The sequence below is a fragment of the Leucopleurus acutus genome (assembly GCF_964270905.1).
Source record: "Leucopleurus acutus genome assembly, chromosome: 6".
Lineage (NCBI taxonomy): Eukaryota > Metazoa > Chordata > Mammalia > Artiodactyla > Delphinidae > Leucopleurus > Leucopleurus acutus.
Genome location: NC_139149.1, coordinates 56968459 through 56988277, shown reverse-complemented (window position 1 = coordinate 56988277; position 19819 = coordinate 56968459). Strand labels below are relative to the sequence as shown.

The following is a 19819-nucleotide window of genomic DNA, read 5'->3' as shown; positions in this document are numbered from 1 at the left end:
GATATACAACAAGGACGTACTGTATATCACAGAGAACTGTGTTCAGTATCCTGTGATAAACCATAATGGAAAGGAATGTGAAAAAGAATATATATATATATGTGTGCATATATATAACTGAATCACTGCTATATAGCAGAAATTAACACAACATTGTAAATCAGCTATACTTCAGTAAGATAAAAATTTGTTTTTTAAGTTTGTTGAATTGAACTGACAAATGGAAGATTATTCCTGTGGACACTCTTAAAAGACTCTTTGTTGGAAAGAGTAATTCTCCATCTGAAAAATAAAAATGTGAAGTTTGTGTAGGACTGAGTCTCAAGAACTGCAGCCTGGTCCCAAAGCATCTTGGATGCAAGCACATATCCTGAGAGAATCTCTGAGTCATACACAGAGCAACTGGGCACTTGCTCCTGAGAGGCACTGTCAAGGTCTCCGCCCCATAATCTGCCTACTGCTCAATTTATCCACTACAGCAGGCAAGATGCAACACTGGCTTTTCCCTGATGAGAAGGGAACCAGTTTCAGGCAATCTGGGCAACAGAAGCTCACCATGGACCACTAAACTGCCCGTAAATAGAAACACTCCACATATTTTCTTCAACCCAGCTGAAACTGAAAAGTCACAAACACCTCATGAGAAATGTACAAAGCCAAGAGCAGGTTTCTCTTATTTGTATTTTGTGGTTCTGAGAACACCAACTTGCCGCGGATTGTAACGGGAACACCATCTTCTGAGTTATGCCACACTAAATATTAGTTGAGTGGCCTCAGTTATGCTTTCCTTTAATAATAAATTAATCAAAATCTACAGAGAAATTTGTGAATACCAATAGTTTTAAAGCTCTCCTCAAACTACCCTCCAAATTCATCTTCTCCTTTGACTTTTTTACCAATGTATTCATTCATCCAACAGATGCTTATTGAGCATCTAGCCTGTATCAAGCACTACACTGAGAGCTGGGCATCCCAAGTCCCTGCCAGAGTTCAGAGTCCAATTGGGAGACCTGCTTACGAACAACTATTGGGTTGACCAAAAAGTGCCTTTGGTTTTTAAGTAAAAACAAAAGACACATTTTTCATTTTCACCAAGAACTTTATTGAACAACGTATTCAATGCTTTATTCCACTACTTTCTGCCATTTTTCAGGCAAATTCATCATTCCATCTTCCCAAAACTTTTAATCTTTTTGAACAAAGAATTCTTCCAGGTGCCCTTTACAGTCTTCCAGGGAATTGAAATTTTTTCCATTAAGAGAATTTTGTAAAGACCAAAATAAATGGAAATCTGAAGGTGCAATATCTGGTGAATATGGCGGATGAATCAAAACTTCCCAGCCAAGCTGTAATGGTTTTTGCCTGGTCATCAAAGAAACATGCGGTCTTGTGTTATGCTGATGGAAGATTATGTGTTTTCTCTTGACTAATTCTGGATGCTTTTCACTGAAGTGCTGCTTTCAGTTCGTCTAACTGAGAGCAGTACTTGTTGGAATTAATCATTTGGTTTTCCAGAAGGAGCTCATAATACAGGACTCCCTTCCAATCCCACCATATACACAACATCACCTTCTTTAGATGAAGATCGGCCTTTGGTGTGGTTGGTGGTGGTTCATTTCACTTGCCCCATTCTATGTTATTGTACAGTATCCACTTTTCATCGTCTGTCACAATTTGTTTTAAAAATGGAACGTTTTCATTATGCTGAAGTAGAGAATCGCACACGGAAATACAGTCAAGAAGGTTTTTTTTTTTTTGCTTAACTTACGTGGAACCCAAACATCAAAGCGATGAACATAACCAAGCTGGTACAAATGATTTTCAGCGCTTGATCTGGATATTTTGAGTATGTCAGTTATCGCCTGTGTGGTATAACATTGGTTGTTCTCAATTAATGTCTCAATTTGATCACTGTCAACTTCAACTGGTCTACCTGACTGTGGAGCATTGTCCAGTGAGAAATCTCCAGCACGAAACTTTGCAAACCACTTTTGACACATTCAATCAGTCACAGCACCTTCTCCATACACTGCACGCATCTTTTTTTTGCATATCAGTTGCGTTTTTACCTTTCTTGAAATGATAAAGCATAATATGCCAAAAGTATTGCGTTTTTTCTTCCATCTTCAATATTAAAATGGCTACACAAAAATTCACCAATTTTGATAAGTTTTTTTAAAATGCACACTGGTATGACAGCTGTCACAATACAATCTAACAAAATTGTTTTGAATGAAGTTAAAGACAACTAAGTGTTACTAGAGCCATCTTAAGGAAAAAACCGAACAAACCTTTTGGCCAACCCAATACAATACAATGGTCATGGTTTGCTAATGGAGGGTGTAAAGGCTGCAGTGGAAACTCAGGGAAAAGAACCTCAGTTGGCCAAGGATGAGGGAAGGTTTCCTAGGGGAGTTGCATTTGCGCTGAGACTTGAAGATTGAGGAGGAATGTTCCAGAGTTCTGAGGGCCATCCCAGATGATGTAACAATATATGGAAAGGTTTAAAGGAATGACACATAAGGATAGATTTGGAGAATTACCTGTTGTTCACTTCTGTTGAGGCATTAAAAACAAGTAAATTGGGGAAAAGTAACCTGAAATGAGGCTGGACAGTACAGAAGCTGGAATATGAAAGGCTTTGTTCCCCATTCTAAGGAATCTTGACTTTGTCCTACAGTGTTCCTCAAAGTGGGGTTCATGAGGTCCCTATGAAAATTTTTATGTTTTTGCTTTTGTTTCAATGATAGTTTATTAATAATAATAAAATGGGAGAAGCTGCAATAAAAACATGTTCCAGATCATCTGGATGGCTAATTGACACACAATTTCAGTGCCCATATTTATGTTTATTATTAAGCCGGCACTAAGCCAACAGAGACGTGCCAGTTAGAGGCCAAAGGAGATGCTGTTTAAACAAAGAGATCACTCTCGCTGAGTAAAGTGGTGGGAGAACTGGGTCACCACATGGTATGCGGTAGTAAGGTTGACAAAATAACTCAAAATAATCCATGCCATCATGCTCTGAAACATATTCACATTGCAAAGGACAACTGAGTTTCACAAAACAATGTCATTTGTCTCATTAAATTAAAGCTGTTTACTTGAACACTGCTGGCTTTGCAGTTTTTTCATAATATATTTTTTTCCCTTTTGGTTTTATAGCATTACAAATATAAATGACTAGATAAGTGTATGTCTAGTTTCATGGTTTTTAAAATCAATTTAAGATTTAAGTAAACACTGGAATCTGCAGGGATTTTCTTTTTCTCTAAAATGGGTCTGTCCATTATCCAAGTATGAAAGAGAAGGCCATTGAGATAGAATAAATTTGAGCATATTGGCGTAAGCCAATTACTGTGTTAGGAGACCACCTTGGCAATCACACAGAGGAAGGAAAGCCCAGGGACAGAATGGAGATGGAAAGACCTCTAAGGAGATGATTGCCGAGTTCTCTTATTAAAAGAACCCATTTGCTTGATCCAAGAGAGCTGCTCTCAGGCCAGAGTGCTGTGGAATTAAAATGCTGACCTGACAAGCAAAGCTGTACAGTGCCTCTGTTTCAGGGTATGCGGTATCTAGCCCGAAGATTCCCCAAACTTCTATATGTGTCATTTCATAGAGGATTCTGTGGTAATGCCAGTACTAAATTAGGGCGAAATCCCAGGTTTTACTACAGAGCCAAAAAAGTACACAAGAGAAGTTACTATGTATCTGGTAACAAAAAAGCAACCAGGACTATGGCATATAGTTCTGTAAGCCAGCTGGAGCTGAAATCTGTCTCTTCACCAAGCCATGTGTCACTGGGGCTGCATCTATCCAGGGAAGGTGACTTTTTCTAATTTACACAATGGCTGGATGAACTTGTCAAGCCAGGACCCTTGTAGAGGGCTGCATCTTCTGGAGGGGGCACCTTTTTCTAACTGCATGAAGGTATTCTGTGGGCCAGCTGTGACTTAATCCCGATTTTCTGAAATTAAGTTCTGGTTTGTCATCATTATCACTCACCAAACCAGAACCCTCACAGTTCAATGAGGATAAAGGATTTTCTTCTTCCTGAAAGTGAAGTGTGTGACCTTCCCATAAAAAGGCATAGTACCAAGGCTCTCAGCAAATACAAAGAAATCGTTGCCCTCTGCTTACCTCAGGGGCCATCCAGAATGGGGTGCCGACAGATGTGTTTCTCCGCAGACGTGTACTGGTGAGTTGAGCTGAGACGCCTATAAGAAAAGGGTGTCACAATTCAGCAGTGAGCAGAAGATGATGCTAGACCAGGGGCTGGCAAACTTCTTCCATAAAGGGTCAGACAGTAAATATCTTAGGCTTTGCGAGCCTAAGGCTCTGTCACAGCTACTCAACTCTGCCATTGTAATGGAAAAGCAGCATAGACAACACAGAAGCAAATGAGTGTAGCTGTGTTTCCACAAAAATTCATTTATGGGTGCATAGTTTTCACGGTCATAAAATATTTTTCTTTTGACTTTTTCCCAACCATTTAAAAATGTAAAAACCATTCTTAGTTCACAGGCCGTACAAAAACAGGAGGCAGGTCAGATTCGGTTCACAGGCTGTAGTTTGCCAACCACTGTGTGGGAGCATGTATCTGTCTAAATCGAGCATTTCTACCATACTGCTGCAAAATTGGAATCAAAAGAAAACATCAAGAACTAGAATCAACCCAAAATACCTTCCTACTATATTTCCAAAATATTTCAGGTGATATCTTTCTTAAAATGGTGCCTCATTTGATGGAGGAAGAAAATTGGCATGTATTATCTATATCAGAGCATCAGTGTAGAAGTAAAAAGTTTTCAGTGCCTTATCTTACCTAGAAGGCTGGAAACCTGACATGAAAAATACATTTGTCAAATGGAAAAAGAAATTGACTAATAATATTATTATCTAGGGCTCAATGTTGGGGACCTGAATTTTAATATAATTCCAATGTACTCTGTCATAGTCTTAAGCCAGCTCTCTTCTTTATGCCATAATGGATGTAAAGGTACACTGGATTAGGAGTCAGAAGACCTGTTTCCCATCTCAATTACGTCTTTTCCTAACTGTATGACCTCAAGCAGACAACCTCACTCTGAGCCTCAGTTTTCTTACCTTCAAATTGGGGATAATGCTACTCATCACACCTAACACAAAGAGTTCTTCTTAAATACCAAGTAAGAGAACAACTATGGGGGCTTCCCTGGTGGTGCAGTGGATAAGAATCCGCCTGCCAATACAGGGAACACGGGTTTGAGCCCTGGTCCGGGAAGATCCCACATGCCGCGGAGCAACTAAGCCCATGCGCCACAACTACTGAGCCTGCGCTCTAGAGCCCATGAACCACAACTACTGAGCCCGCGAGCCACAACTACCAAAGCCCACGCACCTAGAGCCCGTGCTCCAAAAGAGAAGCCACCGCAATGAGAAGCCCGTGCACCGCAACGGAGAGTAGCCCCCCCTCGCTGCAACTAGAAAAAGCCTGCGCGCAGCAACGAAGACCCAATGCAGCCAAAAATAAATAAAATAAGTAAATTTTTTTAAAAACGGAACAACTGTGAAAATGATTTATAAACTGTAAAGTATTTTACAAATATAAGGTATTCTTTTATACCAAGCAAAATCTAATGCAGCCCTTAAGAGAATAACAATGGTGGCCACTAATGCTGTTGATAAGAACTTAGAAATCTGAATATGCTCATCAGCAAAAAACAGACCTTTAAAAACATTAGGCATAGATTTGCCAAGGACCATGGGTTGTTTTTTCAGGGTAGTTGTTATGCTAACTGCTTGCATTCCTTATTCTTTATTAGGAAGCCAAAGAGGGCTCTTTAAACTCTATTTAAACCCTCTGCAATTTTTCTTTGCTTTTTAGTAAATAAACCAATATACTTAGCGTAATTTCAGTTATTTTTGAGTAATTTCTTCTGAGCAAATGATTCACTGATACATTTTAACACTGAATTCTTTCTTACCAATAAAACAATGAATATTCAAAATCATCAATCTTTTCTCCTACTACACTGACAATGATAAAGAACATTTTAAAAAGTGCTTCTGTAAATGGTTTCTCATTATTTATAACAATCATGCTGAGGTACTAATTGCTGTTGAACCTGTTTAGAAGACTAAACCATTAGATAAACTTAAAAAGGAAAACCAAATGGTTTGTTGGTTTGTGCCTATCAACACAGGAGTGTCACAAGCATATATTTAATAGTTCTCTGGCCTTAGGTGATATTGCTCTGCGTTTCCTTTCACACTTCCATTTCCTGTTAATGTTTCCAGTTCAACCAGCCTCACATGTAACAGCAACAATCACAATTGAAAGGGATGTTAGCTTTCAGACCCAAAGGACCATTTTACCTTCTGCTCACTGGGAATAAGTATGCCTAAGGCTAGAGAAAATCATTTGAAAGACCAAACTGCTTTCTCTTTTCATATGCAAAAAAGAATAGACAAAATGTAAATTATAGACAATTGCCCTGAGATGTGAAATCCTTCCCAGAAAACCAAAGTTTTTCCCTCGAATTCTTCTTTTGAAACACTTTTATATTCTCTTTAAAAAAATTGCTTCTAAAGCTGAAAATAGATTAACAAACAGCATCTCCTAGGGTGATCCATCTGGTGAACCACCCCCCATTCTCCAGCCTGTGTGTGACTGGAAAGGCCCTCAGCCTATGGCGTAGAAGACAGGCTCCAGTCGTCTGAGACTGCAATAAATTGTTGCCTTTGGCTAAACCGCACACATCAAGAAAACAAACGACAAGCAGTCATTACCAAAGTCAACGAGCTTAACTCCTCCTCCTGTTGTCAGAAGAATATTATTCCCCTTGACATCACGGTGGATGATTCGGTTATTGTGCAAATGCTGAAGGCCCTGCATGGTGTCCCACCGCCACCAAACAACAGGAAAGAGAAAAGGAAAATTTGCATGGTTATTTTTAAACAGTTACCCTACTATTAAAAATCTAATCAAAGTCCACATTTGGCTACACCTCCCTGTTATACACCTTGCATATTATAGGGCAGTTTCCCCTTGTTAATATGCAATGGGGAGCCAACCAATGACAAATTGCCCCCTCTGCCCCCAGCTTGATGGACGTCCTTACCAAGAGGGCCCCATATAAGATGTATGAGATCACTGCTTCATCCAGCCGCTGGCCACACCTGAGTAGACCTTTGACAAGCTCAGCAACGGAGCCCCCATTACACAGCTGCAAGAAGAGGTGCCAGGGGAGAGAGACAGCAAGAGAACACAAACAAAAAGAAAAGAAAAGCACATTAAGAAGAAAAACCCACTTATTACCGACTCAATGTAGTAAAATAAATTTGCAAATCAAAAAACTCCAGGTCAGAACAATTAAACCTCACTTTTCCATTACACAATCAAATCTCATTCTGTGTGTGTGTGTGTGTGTGTGTGTGTGTGTGTGTTTATTCAAGGTGATGATTTATGAGTGAAAGTGCATGTCCAAAAATTTGATTTTTTAAATTGTTAAGTGAAATATAAAAGCATAAGACATTATTTAGAAATTTAAAAAAAGAAAGCATATAAGGAATCATGGTGACTTATGGGATAGTTTCATTTTACATGAATATTGTCTATTTTTTAAAAAACATGCATTTTGAAGGAAAGACTGAAAGAGGCAAGATGGACGCCCTTGACACTTAGGAGGGAATACATTTTATTTCAGTCTCCCTGTCTCCAGTGCTGGCACTGCAGGCAGCAGAAGCCCAACCAGCAGCTCCTTCTCGAGTTGCCACTGCACGTCAAGTTTATGGAGTGGAGCTGCATCATATGTGTATTTAACCTTTTCATATTCAACTGTAGGAGTTCAGCACCTTTATGCTCTTCTTTTTCTATTCCTGTAATTAAAAACACTGTAAAAGTATATCATATTTGCTCTTTTTACGTATTATACATTACTGAGATTTGAGAATGCGTAAACCAGGCATACTATTCTTTCACAGCAATCTAAGGGTTTTCAAGGGTGATTTTGACTAAGTGCAGAAGGAAATGTGCCTGTTTGGGTTTGCTACATGCCATCTTAAATCAAGGGTTCTTAACTTGTTTCAGCAGGGCTTGTAAATACCTTGAAACTGTAGGCAGCACGTTGTATATGCATCTTGCACTTTTCTGCTGAGAAAATTCAGAGCTTTTGTTGGATACTCAGAGCACTCCTTGTCCTTATACAGGTTATGACCCTACTTTAGAGACCTAGGTTTCCTCCGGGCACTTTGTCTACAATCTGGGAAAGAGTTAACTAGTGAACAGTTAACAGTTAACTGGGGGTCCTCTGGGTTGTGGCTGCTTGAGTCAACTGGCTTTTCATAAGCAAAGAAATGTGAGGAGCACAGATTAGCACCTTTGCTAAAAGAAGACACTCTTTATCAAGATAATAATACATTAGGATCTACTCGACTCTAATGAACATCTGCAAGATTTTAATAAATGGTGAGCAGGTGTTTTTGTTTGATGTGTGTATCGTTCCCCAGTACATATGCAGCAGACACCTCGCACACACATTAACAATCAAGATAAACTGGAAATGAATCTGTCCATGTTTTTACCATTTAAGTTGCTCTTAAACAATAGTATTTGACTAAAAATATAATACAAAATTAGGAATCTTTACAACTAGGATAAAATTACTATCTGTCAGGAATGATTCAGGAAGGAGCCAAGAACAGTGAAGTGCACTGAAGGCTATAATGGTCCCATGAGTCTGGGATTATATAAGTGTCCTTGGAATCCTCTCTCTACCAATGTCAGGAGTAACTTGTAACTCAACACTGATACCTCTCATGGCCCTAATGTTGAGTACCAGGATAATGTCTTCCAAAGGATTCCACATTCTTTTTATTTCAACTAGGTCTTATATGACCCTGAAAGGGCACATAACATTCAATATACAATCTAATACTCTCATGAGCAGTGAATGCATTTTCGGTGTCATGATTTGTAAAATAATCTTAAAAGCTAAGCTTTCGACAAATATATAATAATTTTCTCAGGACTCCCCACATTAGATTTATATTTCAAGTAACAAAAATTGGAGAACTGACTACAGAGTCAAATAATGATTATGAAAGAATGTAGGACATGACATGAGGGAAGTTCTCAACCCACAAAAAGAAAAGCTTTTCTGGGGCTGATGGCATAGAGCTTGGAGAGCTTGAGAGAATAAGATTAGGGTGAGGATGCTCCCTCTTGGGGGTGGTTGTGTAAGGGGATAATGCTAATGAAACCATTTCTTATGAACCTCTTTTTATATGGAAATCTAAGGGGAGACCTCACGCCTCATGCCAAAAAAGGGGTGTTCACGCCGAGTGGAATGGCAGTAGGGTATGGTGAGGTCCATCAAGGCTGGGATTCTAACAGTTCCCTAGAGCCTGCGCATGACTTGCAGGAGATTCAGAACTTAATGCTCCATTTGGGTTCAGGGACAAGGCTACAGTTTGAATGAGAAGGAAAGACAGTGAGTGCAGACCTCACGATAAGAAGGAGTATCAGGGACCTGGGACATGGGGAGACACCAAAGGCAGACAGTAGAAGGACTTAGGGTCACCAGTTGGAGGTCCCTGACCTCACTGCCATGGCTTTACATGACCATTTGCTGTATCCAAATCCAGATATCACCCAGGAGAAGGAAAGATGAACGGGGAAAGAGAAAACCACTAAAAAACTAAGTCCTTATCCAAGTGACTAAGCTTTGAACTGGATTGTGAAAATGGGATACAAATTCCCAGAACTTGCCCCTTCCCAAAGAAGTCACTCTATGGACTAAGTTTAACAGGATAAGTTAAAATCAATTGTCTTCTCTAGGCAGGCTGGGGGCTCAAGAACAAAGTTGGGTTTAGTTATTAAAAAGAAAGTTACATGCTGGGAAAACTGGACAGCTACATGTAAAAGGATGAAATTAGAACACTTCCTAACACCATACACAAAAATAAACTCAAAATGGATTAAAGACTTAAATATAAGGCCAGACACTATAAAACTCTTAGAGGAAAACACAGACAGAACACACTATGACATACATCACAGCAAGATCCTTTTTTGACTCATCTCCTAGAGAAATGAAAATAAACAAATGGGACCTAATGAAACTTAACAGCTTTTGCACAGCAAAGAAAACCATAAACAAGACGAAAAGACAACCCTCAGAATGGGAGAAAATATTTGCAAACCAAGCAACTGACAAAGGATTAATCTCCAAAATATACAAGCAGCTCATGCAGCTCAATATCTAAAAACAAACAACACAATCCAAAAATGGGCAGAAGACCTAAACAGACATTTCTCCAAAGAAGATATACAGATTGCCAACAAACACGTGAAAGGATGCTCAACATCACTAATCATTAGAGAAATGCAAATCAAAACTACACTGAGGGGCTTCCCTGGTGGTGCAGTGGTTGTTGATGCAGGGGACGCGGGTTCGTGCCCCGGTCCGGGAGGATCCCACATGCCGTGGAGCGGCTCGCCAGTGAGCCATGGCCGCTGAGCCTGCGCGTCCGGAGCCTGTGCTCCACAGCGGGAGAGGCCACAACAGTGAGAGGCCCGCATACCACAAAAAAAAAAAACAAAAAAACTACACCGAGGTATCACCTCACACCAGTCAGAATGGCCATCATCAAAAAATCTACAAACAATAAATGCTGGAGAGGGTGTGGAGAAAAGGGAACCCTCTTGCACTGTTGGTGGGAATGTAAATTGATACAGCCACTATGGAGAACAGTATGGAGGTTCCTTAAAAAACTAAAAATAGAACTACCATATGACCCAGCAATCCCACTACTGGGCATATATCCTGAGAAAACATAATTCAAAAAGTCATGTACTACAATGTTCATCGCAGCTCTATTTACAGTAGCCAGGACATGGAAGCAACCTAAGTATCCATCGATAGATGAATGGATAAAGAAGATGTGTATACAATGGAATATTGCTCAGCCATAAAAAGAAACGAAATTGAGTTATTTGTAGTGAGGTGGATGGACCTAGAGTCTTTCATACAGAGTGAAGTCAGAAAGAGAAAAACAAATACCGTATGCTAACACATATATACGGAATCCAAAAAAAAAAAAAAATGGTTCTGATGAACCTAGGGGCAGGACAGGAATAAAGATGCAGACGTAGAGAATGGACTTGAGGACACGGGGAGGGGGAAATGTAAGCTGGGACGAAGTAAGAGAGTAGCACTGACATATATACACTACCAAATGTAAAATAGATAGCTAGTGGGAAGCAGCTGCATAGCACAGGGAGATCAGCTCAGTGCTTTGTGACCACCTAGAGGGATAGGGAGGGTGGAAGGGAGACGCAAGAAGGAGGGGATATGGGGATATCTATATATACATATAGCTGATTCACTTTGTTATACAGCACAAACTAACACACCATTGTAAAGCAATTATACTCCAATAAAGATGTTAAAAAAAAAAGAAAGTTACCTCTTTGTTCTCAATAGCTTGTGACTGCCCAGTTTATTACCCATTACTCAATCATGAACACAGTGCCTGCCCTCAAAGAGCTCAGCACCAGAAATGGACACATGAGTAGTAAGAGTGGCAGGTGGAAGAAAGGGTGTGCCCAAGGGGAGTGTGGGCACCGAAGAGAGAATGGCGACTTCTGTTGTGCTAGGGTGAAGAGGGAACAGTCTGGGAATCTTCCCAGAGGACGTAACACACACAATGAGTTTGAAGGACATAGGACCTTATGGCAGGTGAACAAGAAGAAGAGCATCCCTGGAAAGGGAACACCGTGTGCAAAGGAAGGGAGCACAGAAGAATGAGGGGGAAGGTAGTGTGTCTGTCTGCCTGTGCATGTGTATGTGTATGTGTCTATGTCTGTGTGTCTTTGAATTCTACATACTCTGCCACTGTTGGGACAAAAGGACAGAATCCTAGAGCAGGGAGACAGGGAAAAAAAGGGGGTAACAGGGAATGACAGGTGAGCTCTTCTAAGAAGTGTGGGCTTTATTACTATACACACGCATATTATGATACCATAATATACCATTAGATAGGAGTGGTAAGCTATTGACAGGTTTTAGGCAGGAGGTCTGTTCAGATTTCTAGAAAGATGACCTTGGTAGCAGATTGGAGGGTGGACAGAACAGGAAGACACAGGGAGCTGGACACCTGTTAGGAGGTGTTAAAGCAATCGAGAGAAGCAGGGTCAAAAAGTCAAGAGTCCTGAGGACAAAGAGTCAGGGACAGATATGGGGGACTTTTATGACATAGAATCGACAGGAATTTTGTACCAACTGGATAGAGAAAGTTAAGAAGAAACAGAGTCTAGGGATCTTGTGAGTATAAGAATAGCAATAAAGTTCTTTGACCCTCTAAAGCTAAAGGAGCAATAGACGTGCAAGGCACTGTAACGCCTTTATCAGAACCACTTCTCAGCCTGGCTCCTGTCTCAGGGAGGCACATGCTTTACTGTACTGCAAGTACACTATTAAAATTCTACCCAGAGAACATTTAAATTAAGTGTTGGGTGATGATCCAAGCTAACTCAACCCTGGAATTTTCCCCTGAAACCTCATTTTAGTCTCTCTCCTGCCCTACTTTAAATCTGGCCATTTCTGCAACAAGAGCCTAGTCAGTGGCATTTTATGTAGGTAGCCAACTTATAAACTTTCTTCATAGCTCTAGAACCTACGGAGGGACTAAGAGCTGCCATTTTGTCAGCAGGATCAAAACTCAGCTGTGGATTTAAGAACAACAAAAGGATCAGACTCGGTTGGTGCCTTTTGTTCACTAAATGTCAGAGTTTAAGAACTGTCTGACTTGTGGTTCAAAGAAACATATAAATAAACTGCTCAGGGCACCTTTACAGGAAGAGGTCCTGTGAAGCTGATTAGCCCACCAGCAAGGTTTTAAAGGGCAGCCCGTGGGTTACAGGGAAAGGACTTTGGGTACCGGAATATAAAAAAGGAAAGCAAAAAAAAAAAGGAAAGCAGGTACATACTGACAATTGTCTAATCGGAGTAAATAGTGAGATGGACTGAACATTTTAAAAGCATGACAAGGAACTATATTTAAATACATCAAATAAAATAATCCCCTTAGAGTTGTAAGAAGGCAGCCAAGCCTCCTACCCCACCCCTGAGGGTTGGCATCTGCAGCCTTTTATTCCTGCCCACCCTGCCAGCCATCAGACTCAAATACAGAGGTAGGTCTCCATCCCTGCATTCCTCCCGACGCCCTCAGCATTCAGGAAATGTGGCAGCTGGATGCATCTAAAACTTAACGTGCATTTTACTCCAAACCAAGAAAAATAGAAAAATCATTTACATTCCACATCTATTTTCTAAAACATCGTTGAATATTGATTCAATCACAGTATGTGCATTTGCTATGACGGCCATAATTTCAAGCAACAAAATGTTCCTTGCTCAATAAGCCATCAACTTTCCTCCATGTTATTAACGAATGGCCCATGCAACACAATCACCAGACCTTTATTCTAGTCAAAACTGCAACTTTCAAGTAGGTTCTATACTGGCATGTTGATTTGCCCTAGTCAGATGGCAGAATTAAGAGGAATTTCTTTTCAGTGCTCTTCTGTTTGGTTGACTTTATCTTTCAAGGGTGTTAGGGTCTACAGAGGGCATAAAGCAAAAGTCAAGGATCGTCAAAATTACTCTGGAAGATGCCTTAGGGAGCACTGTGTTGGACACTGCCCACCTCTCAGGAAGGCCAAGCAACATAGTTTTCCTCCACACTGTTGGGAGAGATTGTGTTTATTTTACTGATACCAGATAAAGTCATTGGTCTGCACCTAGAAGAATGAAGACGATGTCACTTGAAACTCTGGAGCTCCAGTCAGGGGTTGGGGGGAAAATGCTCACACTATGAGAGGCAGGAGGGCCCCAAGACTCCCGTCTCCCATTTCAGCCTCTCTCCAGGGCACATGCACAGACCGGTGGTTGGGCAGAATTGCTCCCACACCTCAGCTCTTCACGTTCTCTTGCTTTTGCTGAACGCAGAGAGCGCATAAATATCGGATGCACCTCGGTTATATTTCACAGTTCTTCCCTTCTCCACTCCCAACTGTTCTGTACTTTCCTCCTGACCCCCAACACTCCAGTGACTCTCATTCTAGAACCCGGCCAGAACCTGCCATCTGAGTCAGTGTTCAGTGCTCCAGGGCTTTCTAACCATCTCTGGCCAATCAAAACGCCAGAGCTACATACATTCCAGGCCATCAGTGTCCTGCTAGGACCCTGACTTGTTAATGTGATAAACTTGACTCATGCCACAATATCAATGGGTGAAAATGGTTTTAAGTGCTAACTTGCAATGATATTGGGGCCCAGACTGGACTTTCTAGGGCCTTATATAAATGCAAAAACTGAACAGAGATATCTTTTTCCCCCCTTCTGGCTTAGATACTGAACTGACACAAAGACCTCTGAGAGGAAAAAACAGGTTAAAAAATAATTCTTTTGTCTGGTTTTAAAATATAAGGAGGTTTTTTTGTTTTTGTTTTTTTTTACTTTACATTCTCATTTACTAACACTCTAAACTCTAAACCATTTCTTTTAAGTTGAATGTGATTCAGGCTGAAATAGTATTTATGGGCTGAAGGTTTTATACTGAAAGGAAAAGAGAAAATGTACTTCATGTCTTAGCACATACTAGGTACTTTTTCTGAAATATGGTGCTTTTTTTTTATATGAGGTTTTTAAAAAATTTATTTGTTTTATTTATTTATCTTTGGCTGCGTTGTGCCCTCATTGCTGTGCGTGGGCTTTCTCTAGTTGCGGTGAGTGGGGGCTACTCTTGGTTGTGGTACGCGGGCTTCTCATTGCAGTGGCTTCTCTTGTTGTGGAGTACAGGCTATAGGCGTGTGGGCTTCAGTAGTTGTGGCACACAGGCTCAGTAGTTGTGGCTCACAGGCTCAGTAGTTGTGGCTCGCAGGCTCCAAAGTGCAGGCTCAGTAGTTGTGGTGCACGGGCTTAGTTGCTCCATGGCATGTGGGATCTTCCCGGACCAGGGATTGGACCCGTGTCCCCTGCATTGGCAGGCAGATTCTTAACCACTGTGCCACCAGGGAAGCCTCTGGTGCTTTTTCTTAAAAGTCTAATTTCTTATCATGTTTCATTTAGGTGAGACATAATAGAACTTACAGATTTTCCAAATTTAATATTAATTTAGAATAAAACTTATTCACAAATTTTCCAAAACATTATTATGTATGAGTGTTTTCTGTCCATATTTTTCTCCTATAGTAGGTGTCTGTTATGCAAGAAGGCTTTGGTTTGCTTTCTGCTAACAATTAGTAATTAATTTCTGAAATGACATTTTTATTTGCTTTTGTTTTCAGAGTTGTGGTGATTTAAGAGGGTTATTAATAACATTTTTCTATCCTCAAGAATTGCTCTGTGTAATAGCTTCTCCCTGGTCCTTTCACCACATTCAGGCAAGAAAAGAGCAAAGGCAACATAAATTTAATCTCAATATACAGGATGAGGGGAGCAATATTAAACAGATAATAATTTTATTGTACAAGTCTCCTAAAGCACTCCTAAAAAAGTTGCAGACAGAGCAACATGGTCAAGGTGCTGTGTGGACTGTCATTATCTTCCAGCTGTGTGTCTGTGTCTGTGTCTGTGTCTGTGTGTGTGTGCTAATTCTGTGCTAAAGCAGTTCCTGTGTAATCAGGAACTGCTGCCATTTTAACCAGAGATTCCAAGTCTGTATTCCCCGGACCCGGCAGACAGCAACAGCACAGGATGGGAGAAAAGTGCTGAAGTGTTGCCCTCCTCCAGTTCTGCCATATAACTCGTATAGGACCATCGGCATGTCACTCCTTCTTTGGGTCTCTGTTCCTCAGCTGAACACTAGGAGAGTGACAGAAGGAAGGCCGAGGTCCCTGTCAGTTCTAGGAGCCCAGGAATCCCTGTGTCTACAAGCATACTGGAGGTACTGGACATACCTACCCCAGCTGCCTGGCATGGATGGCCCATTCCTGGACAGAAAAGATTGAGGACATCTGGTTCCCCATGCCAGCAACTTTGGCATGAGCCAACACAACCTGCAAAGGGCATAATATCAGCATATTGTATTGCTGAGGTATGAATAATTCAGTGTGCCAGGGCAACCTCATTATCTGTACTTAGTCACCCTGAAAAAGCAAGAGACAGTCGCAGGGGAGCATTTGCACAAGGCTCAGTTCATAGTTCCGGGCTCTTTCTCATCTTTCAAGGCCATGTGTGGCCCTTTCTGGCTGCCTTGGCTGTGCCTGAGGGACTAACATTTGGTCACTCCTCATCAGTAACAGCAATTATTCTCCAGGTGGTGGCAGGTCTGAGCAGCCCACCTACTCTCCTGGTAAAATGGAGGGAGGGAAGGTCCCATTTCAGGCCCTGGAAAATCCCTGGAAGTTCAGTTTTCTATATCCGAATGCAGAGTCTTTGAGTCGGTGGTAAAGTGAAAAGAAACTAAAACTTCTCGGTCACTGTACTTACATTATTAAATTATAATGAAGTTTAAAACACTGAGATCTTACAGAGCTTAAGAAGAATACAATCAGGGCTTCCCTGGTGGCACAGTGGATAAGAATCTGCCTACCAATGCAGAGGACATAGGTTCAATCCCTGGTCTGGGAAGATCCCACATGCCGCAAAACAATTAAGCCCGTGTGCCACAACTACTGAAGCCCACGTACTTAGAGCCTGTGCTCCACAAGAGAAGTCACCATAATGAGAAGCCCGCACACCGCAACAAAGAGTAGCCCCCGCTCTCCACAACTAGAGAAAGCCTGCGTGTAGCAATGAAGACCCAACGCAGCCAAAAATAAATAATTTTTTAAAAAACTAAAAAAAAAAGAATACAATCAGAGACCCTAGAAACAATACTTTCCATATCTCATGAAAATGAGCATTAAAAAATTAATGTTATTCTAGAGCTTCATTGGCAGGATAAAATCTATAATATTCCCAGGGAGGGAGTGGGGAATAATAAAACCCAAAAGGTGATACTATGAGAATATGTTATGTGACTTAACCAGCCAACTAAACAGACAAAGATGATTTCTGAAAACCAAAACCCCTTACATCTTTATATTCTGAAGAAGGCAATTGATGTGACAGAAATGTTCCCTGCAGATTATTCCATTTGAATACAAGTGAATTCCCCATACATTGTTGCCATGGCAGCCAGTATATATTGCCTTATGGCCAGGCCCTCCCAGAGCCAGGTGGAAGGTTTTCGACAAGAGACCCCAGACAGTGAATTGAGGTCTGATTTCTCCTTTGTTGCTTCTCTCTTAAAGCTTTCACACATGTCCCCGTGCTCATGGATCACACATGTGACCTCAGGCATGGAGGCTGGTTTAGAGGGGCAGAGTCCAGGACAGATCAGGGTGGACCTATACCTACCCTGAGGCAATACAATAGACCTGTCCTAATATACTAATTTCATATGTTGTCATTGTGTCTTTGCCATGTTAGTTCCACGGAGGAATTGTATTTGTGGGGAAGGGACTCTTTTGCATCCAGTTACACACATTCATTCCCATTAAGAAGGCAGAAAAAAGGCAAAACTACACTGGATATAGTGGTGCTCCCTTCAGATTCTCTCTTCAAAGCAGACGCTGCCAGGAATATCAGCTGCTCCCTGCTCCCAAGTCCCAGTGGCACCTCTCACCAGGAATAGTGCCCAGCTACAGGGAACTGCCTCCCCCAAGGCCACACCCCCTCCCAGGGTGGCATGCACCAAGTGATTGGCTCTTGCAGAGATAAAATCCAGGACAATCCTACAAGAGGATCCCAGGTCTTCTTCTCCCTGAGGATGGGCTGAGACCTCTGCAACCACACTGATGTTTAATGTCTCCCTTGCCCAATCCCACCTTCCTTGCACATCTAGCTCCTGTAAGAACTCTCCAATAAACCTTCCATACACAATTCTCAGAGTCCGTTTTCAGGAAACCCAACCTAAGATGAGGATAAATGAACATGAATGCGCTGATTCAAACTTGGCAACCAAGTAAACCTTGGGTTAACAATTTTTGAAAATGAGTTACATCAATTGGAACATGTTTTCTGTGAAATTTTCCCAGCCTAGGGTAGAAAATAACCTTTTCCAACTGTGTTTCTATATTCACTGAATTAGAAGATTATTAAACCTTACAAGCAGAGAAACGTGCACATTTTCAGCACACAGCCTACCCATAAGAACGTGGAGAACACCACATCTGGTAAGGTACCTGTGCCATGCAGGAGAGACCGCCTCCCCAGATGTGCATCTTACACTATTTAGGCAACAATGAGTCTGCTCACCTCTGGTGCTCTGTTTGAATTGCTGGTTACACAATGGGAGCCTCTTACCTCCAGGACCAGCCACAGCTGTCCTCCCACACCGTGATCTGCTTTGTAAAACATCCCATAAAACTTTACAACGTTGGGGTGATTCGGAAGAAACTGCAAAATGTTGTATTCTGCCTCAATCTCCTCATCCATATCCTACACAAGGTAAAAAGTGCATGCTGGATTCAGTATAATGTGCGAGGAAGGGTAAGGAATGATATCACGATCAAGTAACCATTTAATAAAGCATATGTAGTCTGTGTTTTTAATGTAATCATTACCATATCTTGAAAATACCTAACAATGGACATTCAGATACCAACTAAAGCCTTCTAACTGTTATATCAATAAATGTCTTCATTATATATTCTTAATAATAATATCATAAATATCTTTTTTTAAATTTAAAAATGTCTGAATTTTCAAAGCAATTAAGGAGAAGTAGCTCAAGGGGACCCAACCAGGATAGGACACTTACAACTTCACTGTGGTAAACAGTGCACAGCATTATAGGCTCAGTATTCAGCACTCTGAAATAGGATGCCAGGCTAAGATGACTGAATACCACATGTCTGGGTCACTTTGTAACTTACAGAGAGATCAGCCTCTGTATAAACCTAACAAATCACTCTTTCCAAGAGAATAACATTTGAAGAGTCCAGGGGACCAAAATCAAAACAATAGTAAAACGGACAAAAGAGAAAATCAAGGGAAGTTTTAACTCCAAATGGAGTCCCTTCATTCAGCTAGGCTAAGGAGTCAATAACTCATTTTGAGATTTCATGCCAGGTTTCATTATCCCTAGAAAATCATCCCCAGAACAAAGAAAGAAGTTGAAAGCTCAGTGTGTATGAAAACACTGTATTGTGGTTATAATTTATAACTGTTACTTACACTGATTGGATCTAGAATTTTTACTGCAGCCAGGCTCCCATCTCTCTTGTTAGTTACTTTGTAGACCTTGCCATAGGTGCCTTTACCTATGGTCTCTACAATTTCCCAGGTATCTGTGGGATCTGGAAGCGATTCAAGTCCAAGCATCGTGGCGCTGTAATGAAACAATCCATACAGATGTTTCCTAGTGGGAAGAAAAGTTTGTTATGTGCAACAAATCACAGGATTAGTGGCACTGGGCTTTTGAAACAAGAATATTTTTATTTCTTCAGAATCCAATGGCACATTAAAAGGATCACACACCATGATCAAGTGGGGTTTATCCCAGGAATGCAAGGATTCTTCAACATACGCAAAACAATCAATGTGATACACCATATTAACAAACTGAAGGAGAAAAACCATATTATCATCTCAATAAATGCAGAAAAAGCTTTCAACAAAATTCAACACCCATTTACGATAAAAACCCTACAGAAAGTAGGCATAGAGGGAACTTAACTCAACATAATAAAGGCCATATATGACAAACCCACAGCCAACATCATTCTCAATGGTGAAAAACTGAAACCATTTTCTCTAAGATCAGGAACAAGACAAGGTGG

The 19819-nt window shown here is 40.9% G+C and overlaps 1 protein-coding gene across 1 annotated transcript in view; it reads right to left on the bottom strand.

Annotated features, from left to right (window-relative positions):
* The window catches only part of MYO3B (myosin IIIB), a gene marked incomplete at both ends in the record, with an annotated part of 388194 nt that extends 368833 nt beyond the window's left edge, over positions 1-19361 (bottom strand). The window contains 5 exons of the mRNA XM_082841630.1: positions 4144-4220; positions 6775-6874; positions 7107-7211; positions 18342-18476; positions 19215-19361. Of these exons, the coding sequence (XP_082697756.1) occupies positions 4144-4220; positions 6775-6874; positions 7107-7211; positions 18342-18476; positions 19215-19361 (564 nt within the window). The remainder of the gene's footprint in view (positions 1-4143; positions 4221-6774; positions 6875-7106; positions 7212-18341; positions 18477-19214) is intronic.
* Positions 19362-19819: the final 458 nt, after the last annotated feature.